The 26,604-nt window shown below is 44.5% G+C and overlaps 1 protein-coding gene across 1 annotated transcript in view; it reads right to left on the reverse strand.

Moving 5' to 3' along the window:
• Positions 1–26,604, reverse strand: part of FAT2 (FAT atypical cadherin 2) — a 77,888-nt gene that overhangs the window by 18,998 nt on the left and 32,286 nt on the right. Inside the window, exons 6-18 of the mRNA XM_004737782.3 lie at positions 25,700–25,910; positions 24,049–24,188; positions 23,166–23,447; positions 21,884–22,094; positions 16,184–20,242; positions 14,250–14,446; positions 11,769–11,922; positions 9,718–9,951; positions 7,052–7,435; positions 4,625–4,839; positions 3,532–3,669; positions 2,784–2,927; positions 92–289 (exon numbers count right to left, since the gene is read on the reverse strand). Of these exons, the coding sequence (XP_004737839.2) occupies positions 92–289; positions 2,784–2,927; positions 3,532–3,669; positions 4,625–4,839; positions 7,052–7,435; positions 9,718–9,951; positions 11,769–11,922; positions 14,250–14,446; positions 16,184–20,242; positions 21,884–22,094; positions 23,166–23,447; positions 24,049–24,188; positions 25,700–25,910 (6,567 nt within the window). The remainder of the gene's footprint in view (positions 1–91; positions 290–2,783; positions 2,928–3,531; positions 3,670–4,624; positions 4,840–7,051; positions 7,436–9,717; positions 9,952–11,768; positions 11,923–14,249; positions 14,447–16,183; positions 20,243–21,883; positions 22,095–23,165; positions 23,448–24,048; positions 24,189–25,699; positions 25,911–26,604) is intronic.

Consider the following 26,604-nt stretch of genomic DNA (forward strand, 5'->3'; position numbering starts at 1 on the left):
ATTTCCCCCTAATAGTAGAAGCACTGGTGGTGCTTTCGCCAGCACACTACTGTCCCCATGGTCACCACCAGTGGCCCAACACAGCTCTCACCTTGATCTGAAGCTGATACCATTCCTGGACTCTCCTGCTCAGGCCCATAGTGGTCACCAGCCATCCATCAGAGGTCACTCTAAAGGCAGAGCCATCATTCCCCTTGGTGATTTGGAATGAGTAGGGGGGACCATTCTCTGGGGAGTCTGGGTCACTCAGGATCAGCTGTAGGACTTTGCTTCCATGGGGTGAGTTCTCCTAAGATAGAGAGTGCCAGAAAATCAAAGAGCAAAATGAGTTCCAGTCCTTCCTTTTGTATCTTTCTGGATGCCTTCATCTGGGACGAGTTGTCAGCACTCCGGCTATTCTCAGGATATGTCTGGACCTCAAGCTATCACTCATTCATTCTGCCAACCTGTGAATTAGTTGTTGGCTTCACCAATCTGGATGGGAGCTTCCTGAGGGCAGTGCTGGATCTTAGAAACAAAACCCATTAAGGCAGGAAGGGTCCTTAGAGTCCCTTTCTCCTATAAAAGGGACTTGCTCAAGGTCACATAGCTGAGGGGATTCATGTATATAAACTAGTGCATGGGGATCCACGCACAAGTTTTGTGATTCATAGGGTCAACAAAACACCTATAAATGATTTCCTGCTTAGAGGACCAATGGAACACCCAATTGAATGAGAAAATTTAAAAATGAGTAAGCGTTCAAGTAAGAAAAGTCTCTGTTCTATAACATGGGAATTTAGTATCTATAACACAATGGTTGTTAACTGCCTTTTTTGCAACAAAATCCTATCAACAAACAGAACCTTATAGACAGAAACTAATGGATGTCTACCCAACAAACATTCCTTCCTCCCTTTCTTACAAACCCGACTTTTATTCAGGTGTAGGATGGCAATATACTCAGAAAAGATATGCCCTTGTTTTTTTTTTTCTTTCTTTCCTTAAAAATTTTATTTAATTTTATTTTTCTTCAGTGTTCCAAAATTCATTGTTTATGTACCACACCCAGTGCTCCATGCCCTTATTAAAAAGAGATGGACTGGGGCACCTGAGAGGCTGAAGCTGGTTAAGTGTCTGACTCTTGATTTCAGTTCAGGTCATGATCTCAGGGTTGTGAGATTGAGTCCTGCCTGAGGCTCAGTTCACTGGGCATGAAGCCTGCTTAAGATTCTCTCTCTATCTCTGCCCAACCCTACTCATGCTCTCTCCCACTCCCTACCCCCTCCCCAAAATGGAGAGAGATGAACTATGATTGGTCTAAGTCAGTTATAAAATCTGATTCCCTGTGCCAGTTTTTGGTTTGATTGTGATCATGTAATCTGATTCTGGTCACTGGAGAAGTCAACCAGCTGAGGGTTCTGAGAAGCTTTCTTCTTTGATACAAACAGATCCGGAGGAGAGGGGAGTCCTTTTCTGATTGCCTTCGAAGATGCTAGACGAGGATGTAATGCTGGAGCTGCGCAGCCACTTTGTAACCAGGAGAAAGAAGGTGAGGGAATTTCAAAGAAGCTAGCCCAAAGCTATGATTCCATTTTTCCGCTGAGATAACCAGTTCTGGAATAGAACCTCCCACCATCACATCTTTTGTTATGTGAAATAATAAGCCCTTATTATTAGTGACATTTTAGTCAGATATTCTGTTATTGGCAGTCAATGCACCCTAACTAATACTTCTAATATACAAAAAGTATAAGTGGAGTGACTGTAGCTAATACCTAGCAGGACTCAGGATTCTTCCTTCCTATCCTCTTCCTTACCTCCCTTACCTCTTATGGTCACAATTCCCATTGAAGCCCTAGGCCTTCCCCAGATCCCATTTGTAAACCGTTTTATGGTGAAAATAGGGATTTGGAAAATCGCCTGGGTTTAAGTCCTAAGTTTGCCACATTCTAGCTATGGTACATTTCTGTATCTCCATTTAAAAAAAACTATGATGTGGGCAGAGTAGGCCCCCTTATCCACAAGGATATATTCTAAGACCCCCAGTGGATGCCTGAAACCATGGGTAGTATCATATCATTTATACTGCTTTTTCTATACATACATCTCAATGATAAAGTTTAATTTATCTCACGGATTGCATGGAGCACTGGGTGTGGTGAAAAAATAATGAATACTGTTTTTCTGAAAATAAATAAATTTAAAAAACTTTATCAATTAGGCATAGTAAGAGATCAACAGTAATAACTAATGATAAAATAGTAAATTATAACAATATAATATAATAAAAGTGACGTGAATGTGGTCTCCCTCTCTCAAAGTAACTGTACTTCCCTATTCTTCCTGTGATAATGTGAGGATGGTAAGATGCCTATGTGATGAGATAAAATGAGATACATGACAGAGGCAAAAAGAATATGTGATGTACATTAGGCTACTATTGACCTTCTGAGAATACCTCAGAGGGGGATCAAACTTCTGGACTGTGGTTGACTGGGGATTAGCCTGACTGAAACCACAGAAAGCAAAACCACAGATAAGAAGGGGACTATTCTACTACCTGCTTCATGTAGCTGTGTGGGTCACAAATGAGGTAATGGATGGAAGTGCCTAGCACAGTGTCTGATTATTTTTAATTCTGTAATGCACAGTCCCCTTTAGCAGGCTGTGTTGCCATTAGGGATATTAGTGGCAAGGTCACAGCAACTGTTTGGGTAGACTGATACCAGCAGTGAGCACCGTCCACTAGGAAAGAAATGAAGGAGGAAGTCTTCAGGATGTCTTTGGAACCTCAAGCATACCTGGACAGAGGTGCTGTAGTTGAGCTGGAAGAATCTTGGTGGGTTATCATTGACATCAACCACTTGGATAGCAATGTCTATGTCTTCATGCAGTGGGGGCCGCCCGCTGTCTGTGGCTCGGAGCCTCAGGGAATAGCTAGAAATCTAAAGCAAGGTGCCAGTGAAGAGTTAGCAATAAGACCTCTCAGTTCTGCCCCATGACTCATCACTAATGTTTTCAGAAAAATAAGATGGAGACACTCCCCTATGCCCACCTCCATTAGCCACCCATGCTATTTTAGGGTCCAGGTTTTGGAGTCAAGAAGAAATAAGTCTGATTTCCAGTTCCACCACTTACCAGCTGTGAGAACCTGGGAAGGTGACTAAACATCTGTGAGGCTATCAGGACCCACCTCCTAGGATTATTTTAAGAACCAAATGGCATAATGTAATAAAGCACTTAGCAAAGTTCCTGGCACAGAGCAGGCGCTCAACAAATGATAATTTATTATAATGATCTAATGATTCCTGGTTAACACTAAGAAGCTAGCCTGGGCTCCTCCAGTGAAGGTTAAGGGTCACTTAGTCTCTCTCCTGCTTCTGGCCTCACAGGCCATAGAGACCACACAGAGAAAACAAGTTTGAGGCACTGAAGATAAGTCTGGAGAAATCAGCAAGGTGTGTTGACCACAGTTCATCATCTGAACCTGCACTGGGGCCATCTCTCTCCTCACAGAAGCTCAGATTGGGCCCCTCACACATGACTCACCTGTTCCCAATCCAGGGCCTTGGCCACCTGTAGCTCCCCCTTCTTGGGGTGGACTGCAAAGTGTCCCAGCTGGTTCCCTCCTACCAGGCTGTAGGTGATGGCACTATTTGCAGGTCCATCTTCATCAGTTGCTGACACCTGCAGCAGTGGGAGTGTAGTTGTGAATGTAGGGCAAGAGGGACCAGAAAGGAAAATCGCCCCTGGGAGTGTAAGGGGGCAGATATGTCCCTACGCCAATGACTGCCACTGGGCTGGAAGTCCCTGGACCACAGTCATCCCTACCAAAGGAATCTCTTAATTTTATATTCTAGTATAGATTTCAGCATGCCATGGTTCATTAATTTACTCCTTCACTCATACTGATGGGGTGCTAGGTCCTGAGCTAAGAAGTGAGGGATGTGCCAAAGTGAATATACCCACAGGAAGTTTAATGTCTAATTTTATGGGTAATTCTAATTTGGGGCAAAGTATCATCAGCTTTATGACAGTACAGAGAACACAGGGATAAATTCTACCTGGGGAGATTAGAAAAGCATTCATAAGTCTCAGAAGGATAAAGAGAGCTTCTGGGAATGGAGCCATTTCAGGCATGAGTACAGAGGCTGTTTAGGGAAAGATACATCTTGTGTGGTTGGAGCATAGGATGCATGTCAGAGAGTGAAAGGAGATAAGACCAGAAAGCAGAATAAAGAGGGGTCATAGAGAATCTTGAATATGGGCATACAGAGTTTGGTTTCACTCTATGTAGTAGGGGAGCATTTACACGTTTACATGCAAAGAGGTGTTAGTTGGTGCTCCTGCCCCTATACACACACTAATACTCCAGGCCCTTCCCAGACCTTGAGCCTCTGGTAATTCTCTGGGGTCTCTCCTATGTCCCGATCTATCAGTTACCTGATCTAGACCTTATCAAACATAGCCCTGAGACCCTCTGTCATGAGAAACAGCTTGGCCAAGTGGCTGCAAGTAATGCAAGTCAGAGTTAAATCTATAGTGTATAAATTAATCAATTAACCCATACTCATAGACATCAGGGTGGGGAGAATCCACCCAAGTCCATGCCCCCCCAAAGGGGAAAGTTCCATGTCCTTACTGTGAGCACAACGTCACCCACGATGGCATTCTCTAAGACCCTCGTGCTGTACAGATCCTGGGGGAATCTGGGTTGGTGTTCATTGACATCAGTGATGTTGACCACGATTGTGGTCATGTCACTGAGGGAGGAAGAGCCTTTCCGGCTGCATTCTATGGATAGGAAGAACTTGGAGCTTGTCTCAAAATCCAGGCTCTTGTTGACATACAGGATCCCTGAGGAAACAAGAGATGATTGGAGCAATGAAAAGACAGAGATCTGAGGTGTCTTGGGTCAAACCCAAGGAGAGGGACACGGTTGGGAGACAGATCTCTTCTATCTCCTTCACAATCTCTTCCATTTTCTCCTCCACCATTTCCATCATCTCCACCAAGTCCTCCATCATCTCCTTCCTCTCTTCCATCATCTACTCTTATCATTTCCTCCGTCATCTCCTCTTTCTCCTCCGTCATATCCATCATCTCGTCCTTCATCTCCTCCATCATCTCATCTTTCATCTCTTACCTCACCGTCTTTGTTTTGTTTCCTCATTACCTTCCTCACCCCTCCCCCTCCATCTCTCTCATGTTCGTTATTGTCATTCTCGACAGCAGTGTTTCCTTCATTTATCTCTATTTCATTGAAATCTCATTTTAATCTGTAATGCTAAATCTTTCTCATGTAGATCAATATTAATTCTGTAGAGTAGGAACAACGATGGTTCCCATTTTCTAGGTGAGTCAACTGATGCTCTCAAGTTCACCTGCCTAGTAAATGACAGAACTTATATTATAAAGTTTTGTAATACCCAAAATTGTTCAATGAACTGCTAGAGCATAGATTTATTTCTCTGAAATTTGGAAAAGAAGAAGGATTTATCATACTGTTTCTGGATAACCAAATATTTAATGGTAGAAAATGCTTCCTTATGAGAAAATTCTAGTTAGTAAATGAATGAGGAATGATAAAATCAGAAGATCGCCATTTTGCTGGTCCTAATGAAATAATTTACCTAGGAAATGATCACGTAAGGTTGCTAAAACCATTGGAAGGACAGCTGACGAAGAACTCTGTAATGAATGGGTCAGGCTCATTGTCAATCTTAACCTCAGGAAAACCAAAATTAATTACATAATTAATTATTATATGCCTCCTAACAGTGCCAAGTACAGCCCAGCATCATCTATCATCTACTATTGCCACAAAATTAAGCTTGAACCTGATCAAGGTCTTAAAATCAGATGTCATGGGACGCCTGGGTGGCTCAGTTGGTTAAGCAGCTGCCTTAGGCTCAGGTCATGATCCCAGCGTCCTGGGATCAAGTCCCATATCAGGCTCCTTGCTCCGCAGGGAGCCTGCTTCTCCGTCTGACTCTGCCTTCCACTCTGTCTGCCTGTGCTCGCTCTCGCTCGCTCTCTCTGACAAATAAATAAAATCTTTAAAAAAAAAAAGACACAATTAAAAAAAAATCAGATGTCATTTATGAGAAATATAGGGGCTAGAGAGATATATGACATCAAAAAGATACAGCTACTAGTCAATCCAAAAATAGAAAAAATTCTGCCCAACACATGACCCAAGTTTCATTAGTTAGATGGTGGGGGAAATAGAGAGGGAAAGGAAAATGTTAGAGATTAAAAGAGACTTAAAATACTGCCTATCAACCAAATGCAATATGTATGCATGGGCGTGGTGGCAAAGGGCAAATGTGAAATCAAATGGGCACACGTTACCCAATTACCAAAGCTGGGTGATGGGAATGTGGGGTTCATTACACTGTTCTCTCTATTTTTTATATGTTTAAAATCTCCATAGTACAACCATTCAAAAATACTGCTCAATGATAAGACAGCTGCTCTAGGAGGTAGAGTACCATTGCAAGGGTGCTGTGAGGGGGAATCTGACCTGGGAAGACTCTGAGGCCCTTCCATGAGGTTCTGTGAGTCTGTCTTAGACTCTTCTGTGGTTAGGAAGAAAGAAGAGATCGTTTTCTAGTTCTCTTCATGAGAATAAGGGGAGAGTCGGTGGTGGGGGGGGTGATATTTGGGGAGGGCTGTAGGAGGGAAGCAGGTAGCCCTGCCCTGGGAAGCTTACGCCCCAGATTCCAGAAAGTGCTTGGTCATCCAAGGACAGAAAGTGGGCTCAGCCTCCGGGGGCTGATCCTGAGCTGGGACCATGAAGCTACAAAGTGTAGGAAGAGAGTGGGTTGTCAAGCATCCTGGGTGGGGACATGGAGGAATAAGGGGTGTCCCCGCATAAGCTGGTCCCAGAGTGGAAGAGGGACTTGGGACCTGGAGAGATGCATAATGAAGAAAGAACCAAAGAAGTTTTGTCCTGGGAGGGTCTGTATGGAGCACACATACCCCACGTGTGAAGAAGACAGTGTTCCCCAAGACCCTGTGTGTGCAGGTACATGTAGGGGGTGGGGCTGCCTTGGCACTGGCTCACCTGTGAGGGCATCCAGGCGGAACCTCCCCTGCTCGTTCCCACTGACCACACGGTAGCTGGTCTTCTCGGCACTGGGGCGAGTGAGGGTGGCCAGCTGCAGCACCTCTGTGCCAAGCTGGGCGTCCTCGGGCACCTGCACACTATGCTCAGTGTTCAGGAACACCGGCAGATAGTCATCAAGGCCTACCACTGAGACAGTGACTGTGCCCAAAGTGGATAGTGGTATCGGGGTTCCCAGGTCAGAGGCATGGACAGTGAGCTCCAGTGCTTCCTGTGGCCTGACCCGTAGTGGCTTCTCCAGCCGAATCACACCCGTGGTGGCTTCAATGGAAAAATGGCCTTCAGCAGAGTCCGTCAGAGAGTAAACCACCTGGGCATTGGCACCTGTTGGGGAGACCAAGGGTACAGTTCATACTGAGAGACCCTCCTCTGGCCCCATCTGCAGTGAACTTTCTACCCACAGGAAGGCCTGGTGCAGAGGGTCCCCATAGAGGCTAACATGCTCAGGCTGTGTTAAGAGTGAGAATCTCTCCCCTGGGGCAAATAATACATTACATATTAATAAAAATAATTACTAAAAAAAAAAAGAGTGAGAATCTCTCAGTGGGAGATTCTTTACTGGGGGGAGGGGGGCTCAAGCTTCATAGAAAGGTTCTTGGGGGTGGGGTATCTGCAAACCTATAAAATTATCTGAAAATGTTTATGTGGATTTTAGAGTCCAAGGCCAGCTTATAAAGTGAAAATTGTGCAAGGTCAAAGCCATCTAGAGCAAGTTCCTTGGCTGTGATAGAACAATTCTATGTCTTGATGGAGGTGGTGGTTACACGACATTCTATGTGGGATAAGACTGAATAGAACTATACACACAAAGACATGTGCTCACATGCACACGTTCAAATGAGTGCATATAAAAACAGGTGAAATCTGAGTAAGGCTTATAATCCAGTTACCAGGAATGCCCCAGTACCAATTTGCTACAACAGCTAAAATGCCACCACTGGGGGAAGCTGGAGAGGCAGGTACAGGGGCCTCTCAGTACTCTTTTCGCAACTTCCTATGAGTCTATAATTATGTCAAAATAAAAGTTAAGGAAACACACATACCCATGAAAAGTTCTTAGCAAATCAAAACACGCAGTGTTTCTTCACCTCTGGCTCAGAGTCTATTATGTTCTCTGGTTGTGTACTAGATGAAGCAGTAGGGGCCATTGTGTAGGAAGAACACCAGTACTGACTACTCAGCCGTGAGATCCTCACCCAGTGGGATGAGTGCGTGCCCTGAGCCTGAGGGTCTCACATCTCACACACACGTAGGGGCACACACCCTTTTAATGGAATGGTGGCAGGAACTGGCTATTACAATAGTGGAATTTACATAAATTAAAAGCGCATACCATGCATTTTCCCCATATGTACATTTTTCTGGAGAGACCATAATTTTTCTAGAGAGGGGGAGCTTCTGGTCAGTCCGCATTTGGAATATCTGGGTGGAATCTCTGGATTAGAATGATAACAGTTTTGAAGGGTTAATAGTAAACTGATACAAGGCCACAGGATGTGCCCTGGAAAGAGGGCGTGAGAAGCAGCATGTAATTGAAAAAACTAGGTCTCCTTCAACCAGAAAGGAAAGCTTGGGGCTGGAGCAGATAATCACCACCTCCCGGCCTTGGAAGGGCTCTCGTGGGCAGAAGTCTAGGAGATGGGTGTGACTACAGAGGGCCAGACCAGGACTGATGGGTGCCAACTCAAAATAGGTAGCACTTGATAATTCTCTGATGTACCACAAAGGTTGGTAGGGAGCTGCTAGGAAGGGTGGGGGCAGGGGGGGTACCATAGAAAGTGAGTAGAGTAGAGTAGTTGCCTAGGAACTAAGGAGATTCCTGTCCCTGAAAGTGTACAAGTACCAGCTAGTGAGCACTCTAGGGCCTTGTAGCCATTCGATGCCTCTACTCTATTTTCCCCCTCTTGAGCCCCTACCTCCCTCCCAAAATCTCCCATCTCCTTCAATGCCAAGCTAAAACTCAAGAAAATTGGACATATGCACTGTATATAGACATAAATATATATACACATATATATGCACACACACAAAATGCTTCATGGTGGCAGAAATTATAATTGGTATGTATAGAATAAATAGTTGTGCATGAATCTAATTTGCCTTGTAAATTCTAAAGAAAAGGAATTAACTCAAGTGCAAATAACGTCATTACAATGCAAATGGAAAATACTGAGAATGATTCCACTTTATTGTATAGAAAATGGATCAAGGAATTTAATAGGCTTACTAGACTTTGTGCCCAAAATTCCTTTCTTGTGGCAAATTAATTAGAGTTGAATAGTTCCAACTGGTGTATTTCAGACTGGATGTTTGCATTTAAAATGTTCTGAGTGTAAATGGCAGAATTGAAAGGGCTCCAGGCCTGAGAGCCAGTGAGAAACAATGAGGCTGAAAGGCCCTGCACAGGCCTCAAAACATTGCCCAAATCTTTTGTCACCGAGCACTTAGGTATGTGGCTTAGGAAAATGTGGCAAACATTTTCCTCTTGTGAGTGTTCATGGACTCAGTAAGGAGGCAGAGTCCTTGCTACATCCCAGAGCAACACACAGTCAAACCCTCACCCCACGTGACCCTGTGAGTGAACAGCCTCCAATCCTCCTCCTCACCTTGGTCAGGATCCCGGGCCAACACCACAGCTACGGGAGTCTTAACCGTGGTGTTGTCGAAGACAGCCACAGCACAGTGGCTGGGGAAGAAATGGGGGGCGTTGTCATTCACATCCTCCACATGGAGGATCACATCCGCCTGGCATGATTGGCCACCTCCATCTGTCGCCCTGGCAACAAGGCTATATATATCCTTCTTCTCTCGGTCCAGGGCTGTAAGGGTGGTCAGCTCCCCTGGCCAGAGAAACGACAGCAGGTGAGCTTTCCCTGGGGCACATTACTCCAGCACTTGCCTTCTAGGTATCTATGCAAGACAACCAGAGGCACACAGGGTTTTGTTACTCCGTGACATAAAGGGGTCAGTCCTGCCTACAGTAGTTAGGAAAGAAGTTCAGTCCCACATCTGTCTACCTCCCTAATTCCTCACCAACAAGCTACAAAGAGGCACGACATTTTTAAAGGGCAAGGAAGCAATTTCTGACAACACATAAAATGTGTTTATCCTTTGGTTCACAATTACATATCCAGTGGAATAGTCAACCCAAGGATAAAAATGTATATATAAAGATATTCTCTCCAGCATTGTTTATGATAGCAGCATACTGAAAATACTATGTATGTCTTTCAAAAAGGAACTGGCTGAATAGATCATGATTTAGCCATACAGTAAAATACTGTGTAGCCTAGAAGGAATTATGATAGAGTTTTATGTAATGCCTTGTTATTACCTCCAAGTTGTTGCTATATGAAAAAAAAAAAAAAAGCAAGCCACAAAATGGTATTCTAAAGTGTTTATCTTTGGGGGGGGGCTGTTATCATATAGACTTTCCAATTTCTACATAATATATGCCTACAGCATTTGAATTTTTATACAATGAGCGTGTATTATTTCCACATTGAGAAAAACCACCCAGCATTTTTTTTTCAAGACTCCACCAATCATCCTGCAGCTGAACAAACAGCAGCAGAGAGAGATTAGGTAACCTTCCTGGGGTGACTCAGCATGCCCATGCTGGAATGAAAAAGCACAATATTGTCTTCTATCTATCCAGACAGCTTCCTGGGACACTCCTCACCTACCACCTCCCTGCTCAGGAATCTCTAAGCCATCCTTTGAACTACTGGTTCTAAGCCAAGTTCAGCAGCTAGTCCTCTGTGACCTGGGCCTTCTGTCCTGCCTGTCCCCACACGCTCCCCCATAGCATCTGGACAGGGATTCCACTGTGGGGTTGCTCTTCCAAAGGAAGCAGACCTCACCCTGTCTTCTCCACCAGACTCTCACAGCCCAACCTCTCCCAGGATTGGTGGTCTACCCTGCAGGGCTCTCTGCTTCCAAAGCTCTGTGCTTTGCCCTCTAACAATAATGACAATGGCAACCATATCTACTGAGCTATTATAATGTGCCAGACCTGCTCAGGACTTCTGTATACTTCATCTCTTGGGATTTTTACAATAATACATTGAGGTCTGCAACATATGCCTCTTGAGATCATGTCCTTGACCATGAAGCTCATTTGCCCAAATCCTCTAGTGGCTCTAAAGGAGGGATTTTCACTCCCACCATCCCCACCTTTGGCCTCTCTCTGCCCCTCTGTGTACAAGTTTCTTGTCTTCCATCATGACCTCAGATGTATGCACTCTTTCCTAAAATAAAGTTCTTGTATAAATTATCCTTCTGCCTTGAGCATCCATCCCTACCACTCCCTTAAGTCTGCTCCCAAGCACCCCTCCTCACTCCTGTCAAACGCTCCCTTAGCATCCTGCATTTTTTTCTTAACTCGGCACATTTCAAACCACTGATTCAATAACTGCCTTTCCCACAAGACCCAGATCTTATCTGTCTGTTGATTATGTCCCCACCATCTAGTGCAATGCTTGGCACATGCTGCCAATATGTTTGCTGAGTGAATGGATGGAAGGATGGGTGGGTGGATGGATGGATGGATGGACAGGTGAATTTCTATTTCTTCTCTAAGGAACCTAGCATGGTATTGGGCACTGATATTAATTAAATAAGTTCTTAGTTTGATCCTACAGCTCAGGAAACCCACCTGTATGAGGATCCAGCTTAAATTCATCTGCCCCGGGACCATGCAGAGAATATGTAATCTGCGCATTGGTATCAGAATCCAAGTCTGTTGCAGAAACTTTCAAAATGAAGTGTCCTGGAGATATATCTTCACTGATTTTGCCAGTATAGAGAAGCTGGAAATGGAAGAAAAAGAAGATGGAGATTATGGAAGATACACCTAGATCAAGAGAGAGGCAGAGTGACAGGGGAGACAGAAGCTGAGAGAGATCAGAAAGCAAGATGGGGAAGCGGGAAAGAGAGAATCAGGGCAGGGGTGAAACAGAATAAGTTGAAAAATGCAAGGAAATGGAGATTAAAAGCAAGAAGCAGGATGACAAGAGGACTAGTCAGAAAAGACAGAATGAGTGAGAATTCCACCAATGAAAACCCACAGTTGGAGCTAGAAGGACCTGCTACCACCTACTCCACAGGGGCCCTTCGAGACTTCTGGATGAGGTTGAGATGGTCCTGATTTGAAGTATTCTGGAAGGTGTCGGATCAAGCTACTCACTCCAGGCCAAGCATTCTCGTCTCTGTGGTAAGGCCATGCTGTTATGCTCACCCCCTGTCCATATCGCAAGACAGACTCTTGGCCATTTGAATCAGGTGTGGACCCCCATGGCCCTCAGGGCCTGTCCCACCCTCCCTCCACTGTAGGTGCCTTCATAGCAGGTGGTGTCACACAGGGGAGAGGCTGGAGCTCCCTGGAAGCCCAGTGTTTCTATAGCTGCTGTCTCTGGGGACAGGCTCCAAGCAAACTGGTTTCCCCCACTACAGGGGATAGGTGAACATGAACCTCTGTAAGTGCTCTGGATGGAGGCTTTGGGCCTGAGTGGGCTGTAGAGATGGGCCCGAGTGGGCTGTAGAGATGGACTCCGCAAGCTGCTGTTGACCACCTGTGGGAAGGCCAGGGTGGGCTTGATCCTGGCCTCCTCCAGCATGGGGAGGATGCAGGCTGGTTGTAAGGCTGTCTAAGGGAAAGAGGAAGAAAGTGTGGCCACCATCCTCCCCAAAAGGGCATCCTCCCCTGCCCTTCTGAGACCACCCAGAAGGTGGTCATCTTGGATCCTGCAAAGGCATTTTCCATGCATCCTGATAACATAGGTTCTCTTTTCCTACTATGATTTTATGTGGTTAGAGTGTAAAAGACAGAGGAAGAAAATGTGATGGAACATGTGTATGTTTTTTGTTACAAGGTCTGTATTACTTACATGTGTGCAAATAAGTGAAGTATATATATGCAAATACATGTGTAAGTATGTTTGTGGGAGTTACATACATATATTTCCATGTATGGCTGGGTATACAGATGGATGAATGTTGTGGGTCTATAGGTATATTATGTATCTGGCTGTATATATGTATAGGTATTTACATGTATATATAGAGTTGTAGATGATCCTTTGTGTATGGGTGAGTATCTGTAAGTTTGCATTTATGTATATATACTAAATGGCTAGATTTTTTAAATGTAAATTTCAATTATTGTAACTTAAAATGTTATAAAAGTAAAATGTTAATAGTTTAACTTTATCTGAAAACTTTGAGGTAATGCAAATCCCCCAAAGTTAAAAACTATCTACTGTATTTTTTAAAAAAATATGTTTAAACACAAAGCTATAGGACAATGATTGCTTATTTATGTCCTCTAAGAACACAGTTCCTTCCCTAACACACACAGACACACACTACCACCACCATTCAACATTTGTTTTCACAGGAAATTTAAGGTTGAATTAAATGAAGTCCTCAGCAAAAATGTAACTGCCCTGTCTGCATGTTTGTGTATACATATAACCTCAAGTAGGGCATCTGTGGTGGTCTCTATCACCCATGTAGATGTGGGGATATGCATAATATGGGCATGGGGGCAGTGTGAGGTGTCTCTGAGGGCAGTTATCTTTGGATGTATTTGATAATGAGCCCAAGCTGAGTGGTGGAGGGATTTTCCCACTGGGCACAGCAAACTGTTTGGAGAATGAAGAAGTTACTTTTCTGGGGGCGTCTGGGTGGCTCAGTAGGTTAAAGCCTCTGCCTTCAGCTCAGGTCATGATCCCAGGGCCCTGGGATCGAGCCCTGTGTCGGGCTCTCTGCTCAGTGGGGAGCCTGCTTCCTCCTCTCTATCTCTGCCTGTCAAATAAATAAATAAAATCTTTTAAAAAAAAAAGTTACTTTTCTGGATATATTTTGCGGAGAGTGACTTTTGACGGGAGTGTAGGGGTAGAAGTATGAACCAAAAGTTCTAAAGAGCTTGGTGACATCCCTTTGCCAGGGAGGAAGGGATGGAATTACCCAGAATGCACCCTGCCTAGGACACTAGTCTGAGGCTAGCTGAGGAGAAGCAAGGACTGATCAGTGATGCCCAGCCTCAGAGATAGTCCCCTGAGTCTTCCTCCTTCCTTTTGGCCTTCACTCCAGCTTCTTTGCCTCTAATGTCACCTCACCTTCACAAGGCTCTCACCTGTGAGCATTGTGGGCTGTTATCATTGATGTCCAGGACGAAGATCTCTACAAGGACTGAAGCCTGGAACTTGCCATCGGAAGCTGTGATTCTGAGCAAGTACTTGGCAGTGTGTTCACGGTCCAGGGTCTTCCTTGAGAAAATCCTCCATTCATCTCCAGCTTGGCTGATGCCAAACTGGCCCAACGGATCTCCCTCTAAAAAGATGGACAGAGCTTTCAGAAGTCAAGGAATAGGAATGTACCAGGCTTTGTGCCTTAGGTGGCTGCCCACATGACAATTTTTTTTTTAGGATTTCTAGGAAAGACAAAAATTTCCTCCCTTAACTAGAGACCCACAGTTCTATATTGAGTCAGTTATTTGGTGTTAGAGAGGTTCTTCTGACTTCAAAGGCCTATTAAGTGGGATTATCACTGTGAGAAGCACCACTCTAAAATATGTAGCTGAGGTACAGGTTTCTTATTTTTTTTGTGCTTTGGGAAGACTGGGGGAAGTTAAAAAAGAAGCATATTTCAATTTTATACAAAAGCCTTCTTATATCTAGTATCTGTTCAACAATAGAGGAATGGGAAGTGATCAACAAAACTAAGCTCTCTGAGGTTTTATTTTACCAATGAGGACACTGACTAAGTGGAGGTTCCCATGGATCACTAGGTTTGCTTCTGAGTCATCTTTCCTTGACCCCAATCACTGATAGAGGAGATGGATTTATGAGATTCCAAGATTCCAGAGTTCTAAGACTCAACTATTCCAGGAATTGGTGATCTACTGACATTTATTCTATTACTCAGAGATGCTAAGACTTCGTGTTTTTCATAGTCTGATGTTATAAGATTCTATTTCCCTAAATTTCCATATTTCTAATGACACTGTTCCAGGATCTGTTTCTATAAGAGCCTATGATTCTTGGTTGGAACTTTACGTTCTTAATTTCCAGTCAGAGAGATGTGATAGCAGATGGAGCCACGTCTATAGGGATGGGATGACATGGCACCCGGGATAGGAGGAAAGGGACACTGAGAAGTAAAGAAACTCCTAGGATGCATGGGTGCCTGCCCTCGGCTCAGGTCATGATACCACCTGGGATTGAGTCTGGCATTGGGCTCCCTGTGCAGTGGGATTCTTCTTCTCCCTCTGCCCCAGCTTATGCTCTCTCTCTCTCTCTCTCTCTCTCTCTCTGACAAATAAATAAATAAAATCTTTTTAAAGAGAGAGAGAGAGAGAGAGAGAGAAGTAAAGAAAGTCTTTTTTGGCCACTGGCTAGCTGGTTCAGCCACTGGACAGGGGCTGAGGTAATTTAGGTTTGCAGTAAGTATCCACTGGGAAAAATAGTTCACAGGGTGTGGTTTTAATCACAGACCTGACTCAAGCCTGGAGTGTGACCTTGGTTGAGTTTCTGCCCCTATCTGTGTGTGAAATGAAGGATTTAGCTGGAATCATATCTATGGAAGGGTTTTTACTCTAACACTTAAGTCTTGTGATTGACTTAAGGAGTGTTTCTAGTATCCACAACTTGCTCTAGGTGGAATACACTCCACAAAAACGTCAACTGACAGAGTTTTCATGGATCACACCATTACTGATGTCTTCTCCATCCCCTAGAAGCTGAGACCGTTTACAGTATCTCCCTTCTATTCTGTCTACTCTGTCTAAAGAAATAAGAAATTCTCTCTACAAAACACTTTCCAATTTATAGGAGGCTCTCAAGAGCTTTTTCAAGTTAGATCTTACAAGCATCCTCGTAAGGTGAATGAGAACAGGGATGCAAAGTCTATAGATGAAGCAACTGAGGTCCTGGAAGGTTAATTGATCTATGCAAGGTCACATCGCTAATAGGTGACAGAGCCAGGACTTGAATCCATGTCTTAGGGCACCTCCTACTATACTTTTTTCAAAGTACTCCAGTGCTTCCATTCCAAGACAGTTATCCTTACCTGTGATATAGCAGGTGACCTGTCTGTTCTGCTCAGAGATATCAGCATCCAAGGTTTTAAGAGTGACCACAAGTTCACCAGGTTCATTGTTCTCAACCACAGATCCTCTGTAGTCTTCAGAAGCAAATTGGGGAGCGTTGTCATTCTCATCTGTAATGGAGACTTCAACAAGAACCTGAGAAGATAGCTGGATGGTCCTTCCATGGTCATAGGCCACCACATAAAAACGGTAGTTCTGGTGGGTCTCACAGTCAAGTTCCTGGAGTGTGGTGATCCAGCCAGTCTCACTGTCAATGGCAAAGAGCTCATGGATATTGCTACCAGGGTCCACTGGAAGCCTGTAGCTCACCTGGCCATCACTGCCAGTGTCCTCGTCATTGGCAGTCACTTGAATGACTGAGGTCCCCACTGGCATATTCTCAGTGAGAACAGCCTTATAGGGATCAGCCTCAAATATAGGCCTATTATCATTGACATCTTTCACTTGGATATTGACAGAGACCAAGGAAACCAAGTGAGTATCATTATGGGGACAATGTGCCATTAAATCAATCTGGTACCATTTGGTGGACTCATAGTCCATGGCCTTTCTCACCTTTAGAACTCCTGTGTTTCGGTCCAAGGAGAAGACACCATCCTTGTTGCTTTCTGGTGTAGTACCCTGCACTAGACTATAGATGACTGGATCTTGAGCAGCCATTGCTTTAACAGAACCAATTTCAGACCCTTCTGGAAGATCTTCAGATGCAGAGAAAGTATACAGAGGTTCAGAAAATTTGGGCAAGGATACTTCATTAGGAACCACCTGAAGTCGTAGCAGGACCAGAGAGTTCCAGTGAGGAGGGCCCCCATCTTGGGCTTTGATTTTTAAGTCAAAGGCACGATTTTCCAATCCCACCAAGCTCTCCTTCACCTTGACAATACCAGTAGTTGGGTTGACTTCAATGACTTCTTCATCCAAATCCTCCACTGAGTCCACTGAGTAGGTGACATCTGCATTCTGACCCTCATCTGCATCGTAGGCCAACACCTGAATAACTGGGGAATCTTTACTGACATTGGACTGAATGGACACTGTGTACTCAGATGCTTTAAATTGTGGAGGGTTGTCATTTTCATCTGTCAGGATGATCTTTACAGTGCAGAAGGCCACTCTTCCTCCTCCATCCTGAGCCATGACTTTAATAGCAATAACTCTCTCTGTTGAATTTTCCCGATCCAGTTTCTGCAGAGTGGTGATCTGGCCATTGGGGTTTATAGAAAACTTCTCACCTGCTAGTTTATTGATGATGGTATAATCTACAGTACCATAGGGACCACTGTCTTTATCTATGGCTAGCAACTCAATCACCTTTGTTCCCACCTTTGCATTCTCTGCTAATTCTGCCTCATAAACATGCTGCTGGAACTCTGGGCTGTACTTGTTGGCATTTGTAGTGTTGATATACACTGGCACAGTTGCCTGAAAGACCCCATCAGAAGCACCTACCCTCAAATTGTAAGAAGAGTCCAGGTTCTTTTTGAAAAGGTTAAACATAGAAATTATTCCTGATGAGCTGTTAATGGAGAAATGCCTGTCCTGATTGCCAGAAAGAATCAGGTACTCCAGATGGGAGGTGTCCCTGCTGTCAGGGTCAAGAGCTTGAACTTTAAGAACCAGGTGTCCACAGGTTGCCAGCTCACTGACATTGGCTTCATACTGAGGTTGCCTGAATTCTGGGGGGTTATCATTGATGTCAGATACATTAACAACCACAAGAGTTTCACCAGTGAGTGGGGGGTCTCCTCTATCCATGGCCCTGACCTTCACATGAAAGTGTTGTTGAGTTTCATAATCCAGCTCTTGAACTGTGGACATCTCCCCTGTGCTCCCATTGATCTGGAAGAATTTGGAAATATCTGAACCATCCTCTACGATCTGATAGGAGACATCACGGTTCTTCCCTGAATCCTGGTCAGAAGCCAACAGTTGGATCACAGGAGTCTGAGCAGGCAAGCCTTCTGAGATTGAAGTAGTGTAGACCAATTGAGAAAAAGTGGGAGGATTATCATTGATGTCCTCCACCAGAACCTCCACCGTGGCCTCAGAAAATGACCCCAAAGCTGTGTCTGTGGCTCTGACTGTGAACACATGTTTGGTCTTAGACTCATAGTCCAAAGGGCCTGTTACTGTTAGAACTCCAGTCTTAAAGTCAGTGGTAAAGAGCATCAGGGGCTCTTCCTCCACAATGTTGTAAATGAGTCGGAGTCCCTCTGGACTTCGGGCCTGGGTGTGGAGAATTGGCGTATAGAGTGTGATATTTTCAGGCACTCTCACTTTGTAGTAAGGGCTCTGAAACAGTGGGTTGGATTTATTTCTCACGGTGACAAGTACCTCTTCCTCAGTCTGGAGGGATGGGGTTCCTCCATCCCGAGCAATGACTTTGAGGTGATACTTATTTAAAGCTTGATAGTCAAAAGGTTTCTTCAGTGATATGTCCCCAAGGTAGGGGTCTATTCGAAAATATGTGTAATCTTCTGCAAATGCATATGTTACAGCACCATTTACCCCCAAGTCCTGGTCAGTGGCAGACACCTGAAAGAGGACATCCCCTGGCTCTGTGCCATCTTGGATAATTGTGTAGTAGGGCAGGTGCTTAAATTGAGGGGGATTGTCATTGACATCCTCAACAGAGACTCTGACCAGAGCCTGAGCCACCCGCTGAGGGGTCCGATTGTCCCTCAATTCCACTGCCACCTCATAAGTGTCCTGCTCTTCTCTGTCAAACACCATACCTCTTGTCTGCAACACACCTGCTGATTTGACCATATGAAACATATCTGTGCCATTCAACAGGAAGTAGGAAAGAGTGTCATTCAAGTGATTGCCCTGGGCACCAAGAATCACCACTGCCTTTCTATCTTGTAAATTCTCCTTCACTGTTGCCCTATAAACAATCTGATCAAACTGTAAACTTGTGTTAGGGGCTTGTGTCAAAAAAATTTTTACAAGAGCAGTATCTTGATACAGACCATCAGAAGCCCTGATAGTGAGCTCTCTAGAGACCCCCAGGAAAGCAGGATTCAGTACAGATATACGACCTGTGATGGAATGGATGGCAACAGCTTCATCAGCATTGCCAGTTTTAATACTATAATTGACTTCTGAGTCATCATCGCTGGCCCGCACGATGAGGAGCTCCATACCCCGATGGATGGGCTTCACTACTGCTACTTCATATACATGGTCTGAGAACCTGGGAGGAGAGTCATTTACATCTCTGACATTGATGATGACCTGGACAGGCCTGGATGCAAATAAGATAGGGTTTCCTTGGTCATGGACGTAGACGCTGAATTGGAAAGAAGGCATGCTCTCATAATCCATCTCTGATATGATGATTAGGGTTCCCATGCTGGGATCAATTTTGAAAAACTTCAAAGCCTCTGGATCCAAAATTTCATAGACCAACAAGGAATTAGCTTCTTCATCACTGTCAGAAGCACGAATCACAAGGGGGTTGTTGTTTTCATCCATGACCATGCTGTACAGAGGAGCTGCTTCACTAACTTGGCCCACAAAAATGGACTTGAAGAACATGGGAGCATTGTCATTTTCATCAATGATGTAAACAAGAGCCATGACATCAGTAAATGCACCTGCCATATTGCTGCCTCGGATTTTCAGCTGATAAGATGAAATTTTCTCATGGTCCAGTTTCTTGTGGGTGGAAATGAGGCCAGAATACGAGTTCATGGAGAACACACCATCCTTGTTTCCCTCTCTTAATTCATAGGTAACTTCTGAGGAGCTTGTGGCTGACACAAGGAGGATTGGGGAGCCAACAGGGATTGATTCGGGGATCTCTACGAAGTACTCAGCTTTGGAGAAGATGGGGGCACTGCTCTCTGAGGGGTAGACATTAATGATCACTGTAGCCAGGTCATGCCACTGTGGGGAGCCTTGATCTTCTGCCTTGACTGTCAGACTATACCGGGCATGACTTGCCTGATCAAGTTTCCGGGCCAGAGTGATGGTGCCTAGCAGGGCATCAATGTTGAAGAAACCCTCGCTGTTCCCTGAAACAAAAGACAAGACAAACTGAAATTTGCCACATGTTCAAGATATACTTTCTAGATCAGTAAAAAGGCTATCACACAAAACTTGGACAGGAAAAACATCTACATCCCGTGTTACCGTGGATCTAGTTATGATGTAGTTTATAGGGAAGATATTTACTTTCTAAAATACCTTACATGGGGTACATAGTAAGTACTCTGTAAGTGGCAACTTAATGATCACTCAGTTTTGGGGTCACAACTTAAGCTGTGAACCAGAGCTGCAGAAGGTCTTGAAAGCAAAAAAAGGAAATGTATGCTTTGGAAGAAAAGCACACTCCACTCTATTTCAGTTGTGGCTTTTATAGGAGAGAATTAAAACACTACTCCGTCTGTTCCCCATATAGTCTATAGTGGGAAGATCCTTCCATGTCAGGTTTTGGGGTTGAGTGGCACAGAGTACCTCCATCAATGGGGTTGTCCATGAGATAAAATGAGGTAAAAGATGTGAGTGTGCTTTATAAATGGCAAAAAGAAAGCAACTAATGGGTTAGTATTACTGTTTTTCAGTGATGCATAGATTTCTGCCACATGGCAAGATATAACAATTCTGTTTCTTAAAAAAATGCAAAAGTTCTGATTTCTAGGAAGTATATAAGCAATAAATGAACATTATGCTCTGTGAGAGCATAAAACAAGTCACATTCACTATGTCCCTCCACATATCTAGCTCTATGGAGTATAAACTTTGTTAAAGATAATAATTATTACAGGGGCGCCTGGGTGGCTCAGTGGGTTAAGCCACTGCCTTCGGCTCAGGTCATGATCTCAGGGTCCTGGGATCGAGTCCCGCATTGGACTCTCTGCTCAGCAGGGAGCCTGCTTCCTCCTCTCTCTCTGCCTGCCTCTCTGCCTACTTGTGATCTCTCTGTCAAATAAATAAATAAAATATTTTTTAAAATTTTTTTAAATAAAAAAAGATAATAATTATTACATATCATTAATTATGAATTATCAAACATAATTATCATTAATAATTAGTTGGATTCTCGATATTGTCATTTTTTGTTTCTTTGATTATGTATAATTAACACTTATCAATGATAGCAATAAACCCTTGGCATTCATATAATATTTTACAGTTTACAACATGTATTAACATATATCTTCTCTTTTAATCTTTAAAATCTTTCTGGGACAGGGAATATTGTTCCCATTTTTGAGAGGGGAAAACCGTATAACAGATACAAAAATGATACAGCCTTAACAGAAAATGTTACTCCTAAATGTAATTCCTAAAACTGTGCCATACATCTTATAAGGTATTTATAGGTCCTTTCTGTCATAAAGGCACAGGTACTACATTTTAAAATGTTGCATGGACTTCATAAGCATCCTTTATGAATGTGGTTATTGGTGAATTTATATAATATGTATATTAATTCTTCCATAACTTAAGTAGGCCCTTAGCTCTTATCCTTACCATCTTCAGAAATACATTAAGTTAGGTTATTATAATCCCAGAGAATGCTCTAGAAATGGTATTTGCCACAGTTTAGAGAACCTGGCATTTGATCTACTTGCAAATTCATGGCCCTGGGCCTTTTTCTTATTGCCAGAGACTCTTCCCTCACGCTCTGGACTCATGGCCAAGCCTCTCACCTTTGAGGAGGGAGTAGTGGACCTCAGCATTGGCTCCCCGGTCACCATCCATGGCTCGGACCTGGAGCAGCTCTGTGCCAGGGGCCGTGGTGTCAGGAACGCTTGCCTCATAGTGGAGCTGGGTGAAGTGGGGTGGGTGGAGGTTTCCATCCTCCACATAAATGGACACCCACACAAAGTTCCTCTTGATGGGCATCTCCTGGTCTCGGACCTATGGGCCCAAGGGGATAATGCCATGAGCAGCAAATGGAACGGGAGGAGGAAGGGTTAAATCACGGTCAATGTAATAGAATGCTGGTGGAAAATATATCTAATTGTAACTCTCTGTGTTCTTTTAAACTTTGCTCTCATTTATGCTCTTTTTTAAAAAATAAATTTGTAAATTAGTGATTATTGGGCTTAGCCATTTTCATGGATACTCCCACTCTAGGAGAAAGGCAGAAATAAGCACAGAAACAGTAATGTCCAAATTAGGTCTCAGAAACGATTAGTTCCTCGAGATGTTAACATGTTATGCAGGGGGGAGAAAATTCTAAGGGTGACTAAATTTAGGGGGCACTGAATTAAATGAAGTTAAAGTTTTCTTTGCTGTAGGATTTTTCAGAGCTTTTATTGTATATTTATGTGCTATTTATAAACTAGCACATAAAACCCTGCAACTTGAGCCAGGGAGGCTGGCTTTGATTCTGGTTCCATCATAAAGAACTGTATGATGGTGAGCAAGTTTTTGTACCTCTGTGGGCCTCAGGTGTAAGATGAGAGAAGTGCGCCGGGTCAGGGCTGAGACCCAGTGAGACACATGAGGCACACAGGGCGTAGGTTGAGGGAGGCTCCCTCTCAGGGTCACAAAATCGTAGGCACAGAACCCTGAAAGTGAGTCTTTCTTCCATGTTGTGCCCTGCACACCTCACTTCCTCACCCCAGTGCTTGCTGTGGGGGCTGGGGGACAGTCTCTGGTCTTTCCCACCTCCGACACGATGTCAGCCCCCATGTGGTCATGCAGTCATGGAGCAGGGAGAGAACTATTGGGGAGTATTTGGAGTGAGCCCAGAGAAAGCTGGGGTTGCATGTGCCTCCTTGGCAGCTCTCCCCTCTTCTTTACTCTAGGACATCCCTTATGGTAGGCGCCTCTGGTTGGCTATGAAATATCACATCTCATGTCACAGATCATCCCGGGCATCCGTACACATCAGGGGAAAGGGAACCTTCAGCATGCCTCTGTGTGTGCACCCCCACACATCCACATGCAAGTGCATCTTCCCGGATTTCTCAGGTTACTCACCATAACTGTCAGCGTGTGATGGGAGGGGCCCGAGCCCAAGTCCAACTTCCCCACCGTTACCAGGACACCACTGCTTGGGTCCAGCTGGAAGAGACTGGCACTTCCCGGGTCTTGGCTGCCATGTATGGTGTAGATGAGGCCCTTGCCCTTGTCTGGATCTGTGGCCTGGACTCGGAGGAGCTCCACCCCAGGAAGTGTGTCCTGGGGAACTCTGACTTCATAATGAGCCTCCAGAAACTGAGGCCGATGGTGGTTAATATTGGCGATCATGAAGATGTAGACCTAGGGAGGAGAATGAGAGAGAAGGTAGACCGTAAGCTCTAGGAACTTGTCTTTCTGTCTGGTTCTTCACCATATCATCTGGGCCTAGTGTAGTGCCTGGCACACAGCTGTCACTCTATAAATATTTGTTGAATGAATGATAGGGTTTCAAAATCACAAAGCTTTGAAATAACATGCAGTCTAGTGGTTTTCAGAAAACAAAATTCTGGTTCAAAGGGCTTTTTTCTTTAAGTGAAATTTTAATGAAATTCCAACACCTGAAATAAGTAAAATTCAGGCTGAAGCCATAGTAGAAATCCAGGAACCCACTGACCATCATCTCTCATACCCATGGTAGCCCCTATAGAACTCTATCTTAAATTGAAAACTGCTCATTTAGCCAAAGTCCTTCATTACACAGAGATCCACAGTGGAAACGAGAATTGTCCCAAGAGCACAAAGTAGAAAGTGTATCAGGTAAGACTGGAGGGCAAAAACTTGATTCCAAATTCAGTGCCCTCTGAGATACACCACATCCACTGCAAGCCCTCCGTAGCTTCATCCCAACCAAGGAGGCCTCCCATCCGCTCTCAGCTCAGGGATCCCTGGGGAGGCTTCTCACCTGAGTGGCAATGGTGTGGGACCCATCAGTCACCTCCACAGTCAAGTTATAGTTCGACCTCCTCCTTGTGTCCAGAGGCTTGGCAATGACAATGCTGCCTGTGGTCTTCTCAATATCAAAGTCCATGTTCTTGTCACCACCTGGAGTGGGAGCAGGGGGGAAAGCATGCACCCTCAGTGATGGTGGCAGTGGTAGTGCCCAGGGACTTGGCCAGCAGATTGACAGGAGGTGGTAGTAGGTCCTGTCAAGTTATTGTCCAATTTTTTAAGATCTAAGTGATGATACAGAAAAATGTAAGTATATAAGGACAAACTAGTGCCAGAGGACATCCAGTGTTTTCCATAGAATGTGTTCTGCTGCCGGGACTGAAGCGGGCAGGAGTACTGGAGCTCTACCTCATGGCTTATAGGACAGTCTGCAGAGTCTAAATGAAAGAATGAAAGAATGAAACTAACTCTGTTCAACAAGAGGGAATTGATTTCATAAACTATATGAATCTAAAATATAGAATTAACATACAACTATTTAAATGTCTACTAAATAGAAATCTGTTTAGTGGCATGGAAATATATTCACCTTATATTTTAAAAGGTTATAAAAGAATACTTTAATATAATCCTAAATGCGTGTATGTGTGTGTGTGTATAAAGAAAAATGACTAAACAGAAAGACATCAACATTTTGGCTGTGGATTATCTTCTGACTGGTGGGAGTTTGAGTGATTTTAATTCTCTTCTCACCCTCATTGGTGTTTCCTTAATGATTTACGGAGTACATGTGTTAATTTTGTACAAAGGGGGAAAAAAGCCAAACAAGAATAGTGAGTCAGAATTGAAATTAGATCCAGGAGGTCAAAAGTTTTGGGACTGGTGTACATTTAATCTCTGAACCAGGCCGGGAATCTCTGTAAGAGGACTCCACAGTTCATGTGGTCCTGAAACCCTCAGGACCCTGGCTGGGTTTCAGAGAATCTATAAACCCTTATATTTGTGTGCAAATGTGTGTGTGTGCGTGCACATGCACATATTTCTGGGAAGAGGGCCTGAGCATTCATAAGATGCCCAAACAATTCATCAGAGTCCCAAAGGGGTCTGTGATTCTCCTCTCCCCAGATATTTTAATAAGTCTTCAAAGGAATTGCAGAGAAGACCATGAGAGCTTGGACCCAAGTGTCTCCGATAAAGAAAATGGACACTTCCCCATGACTGTGAGGATGGAACCTGGGATTAGAATACCGAGCATGGCCCCAGGGTACAGCAGTCCTCAGGCTCCTGGTGAATGATGTCAGCTCTACATGGATCTCACATTGAGGCAGGAGAGAAAACACAAGACTTGTGCTTTCTCCCAAGTCTCCCAGGCCCTTGGAGTAACTGAGGCTCTGACCAACTGTGGCCGGTGGGGGAGGGGGTCCCAGGGAGGCCATGGAGGCTCTCACTGAGATCATAGCTGGTGTGGAAGGCAAGTTTGGCAGAAGTGCTATTTCTGCTCACCCGCTGGCCTGGAGAATAAGGGAAGAGACAGTCACTACTCATAGCCAGAGAAGAGGCTGCCAGGGAGCATGACCTGAATGAGTGTGCTCAGAAGGACTAGGCTGTGCGCACCAGGGCTGGGCTATAAGGATGGGAGAGGCTGGCCCTCCTCGGGCTCTCACCAGAGATGTTGAACCAGAAGAGACCCGGTCGGCCCTCCACACTGATGACGCCCACCAAGTGGTTCACGGGGTCAGTCTCCATGACTGTGAAGCTGTAGTGGGGCTCGTCAAAGGCCAATGGTATGGAGGAGGACCGGGGCTGGGGGATCCACTCGATGTGTAGCCGGACACTGGCTGAGAGTGGTGGCTGCCCACTGTCTGTTGCTTTGATCTGAAAAGAAGCCAAACCTGAAATCGAGGCTTTGTCTGCAGGGTTGGGGCCAAGAAATAAGAAGACCTGGGTGGTCAGCCAAGAGACAGAGCACCCTGTGACTGGTGGAGCTGGGCTTTTAGCCACTCATCCATCCATTCATTCATTCATTCAACCACGCAGTTGAAGGCTCACTGTGAACAGGCACCATGCTAGTTCCTACAGGCACAGTGGGGAACTAAACAAATAACCTGGGCCCAAGAACTTCATGCATAGTGAAAAAATATCAGAGCCACCATTAACTGAAGCCTTATTGCATGCTAATTCTCAAGCTGGCCTTGGCATATGGGGCCCTTCCTAAAAATCATATACATAAACTAAATAGAATTTATGGAGCTCTCACTAGTATCTGGCCCTGCTCTAAGAGCAATATGTGCTCTATCTAATTTCATTCTCATGACATTCCTGAGAGAGGTACCATTATATCTCCCTTTAGCAGGAGGAAATGCATTCAGCTGTCTGAGATCAGCTGCCTGGCCAGCAATGAGGCTGACAGCCTGAATGTCCCTGTCCTAGCCACTTGTTATGTTGGCTTCCTACAAGGAAAATGTTCTTATCCCCATTTTGCAGATGATAAAACAAAGTTCAAAGAGGCTCAAGGACTTGTCCAAAGTCACACAGGTGTAAAAGGGCAGAGCTAGGCTTGGAACCCAGG

The sequence above is a fragment of the Mustela putorius genome, unplaced genomic scaffold, assembly GCF_011764305.1.
Source record: "Mustela putorius furo isolate JIRA1106 unplaced genomic scaffold, ASM1176430v1.1 tig00000407_pilon_pilon_pilon, whole genome shotgun sequence".
Classification (NCBI taxonomy): Eukaryota; Metazoa; Chordata; class Mammalia; order Carnivora; family Mustelidae; genus Mustela; species Mustela putorius.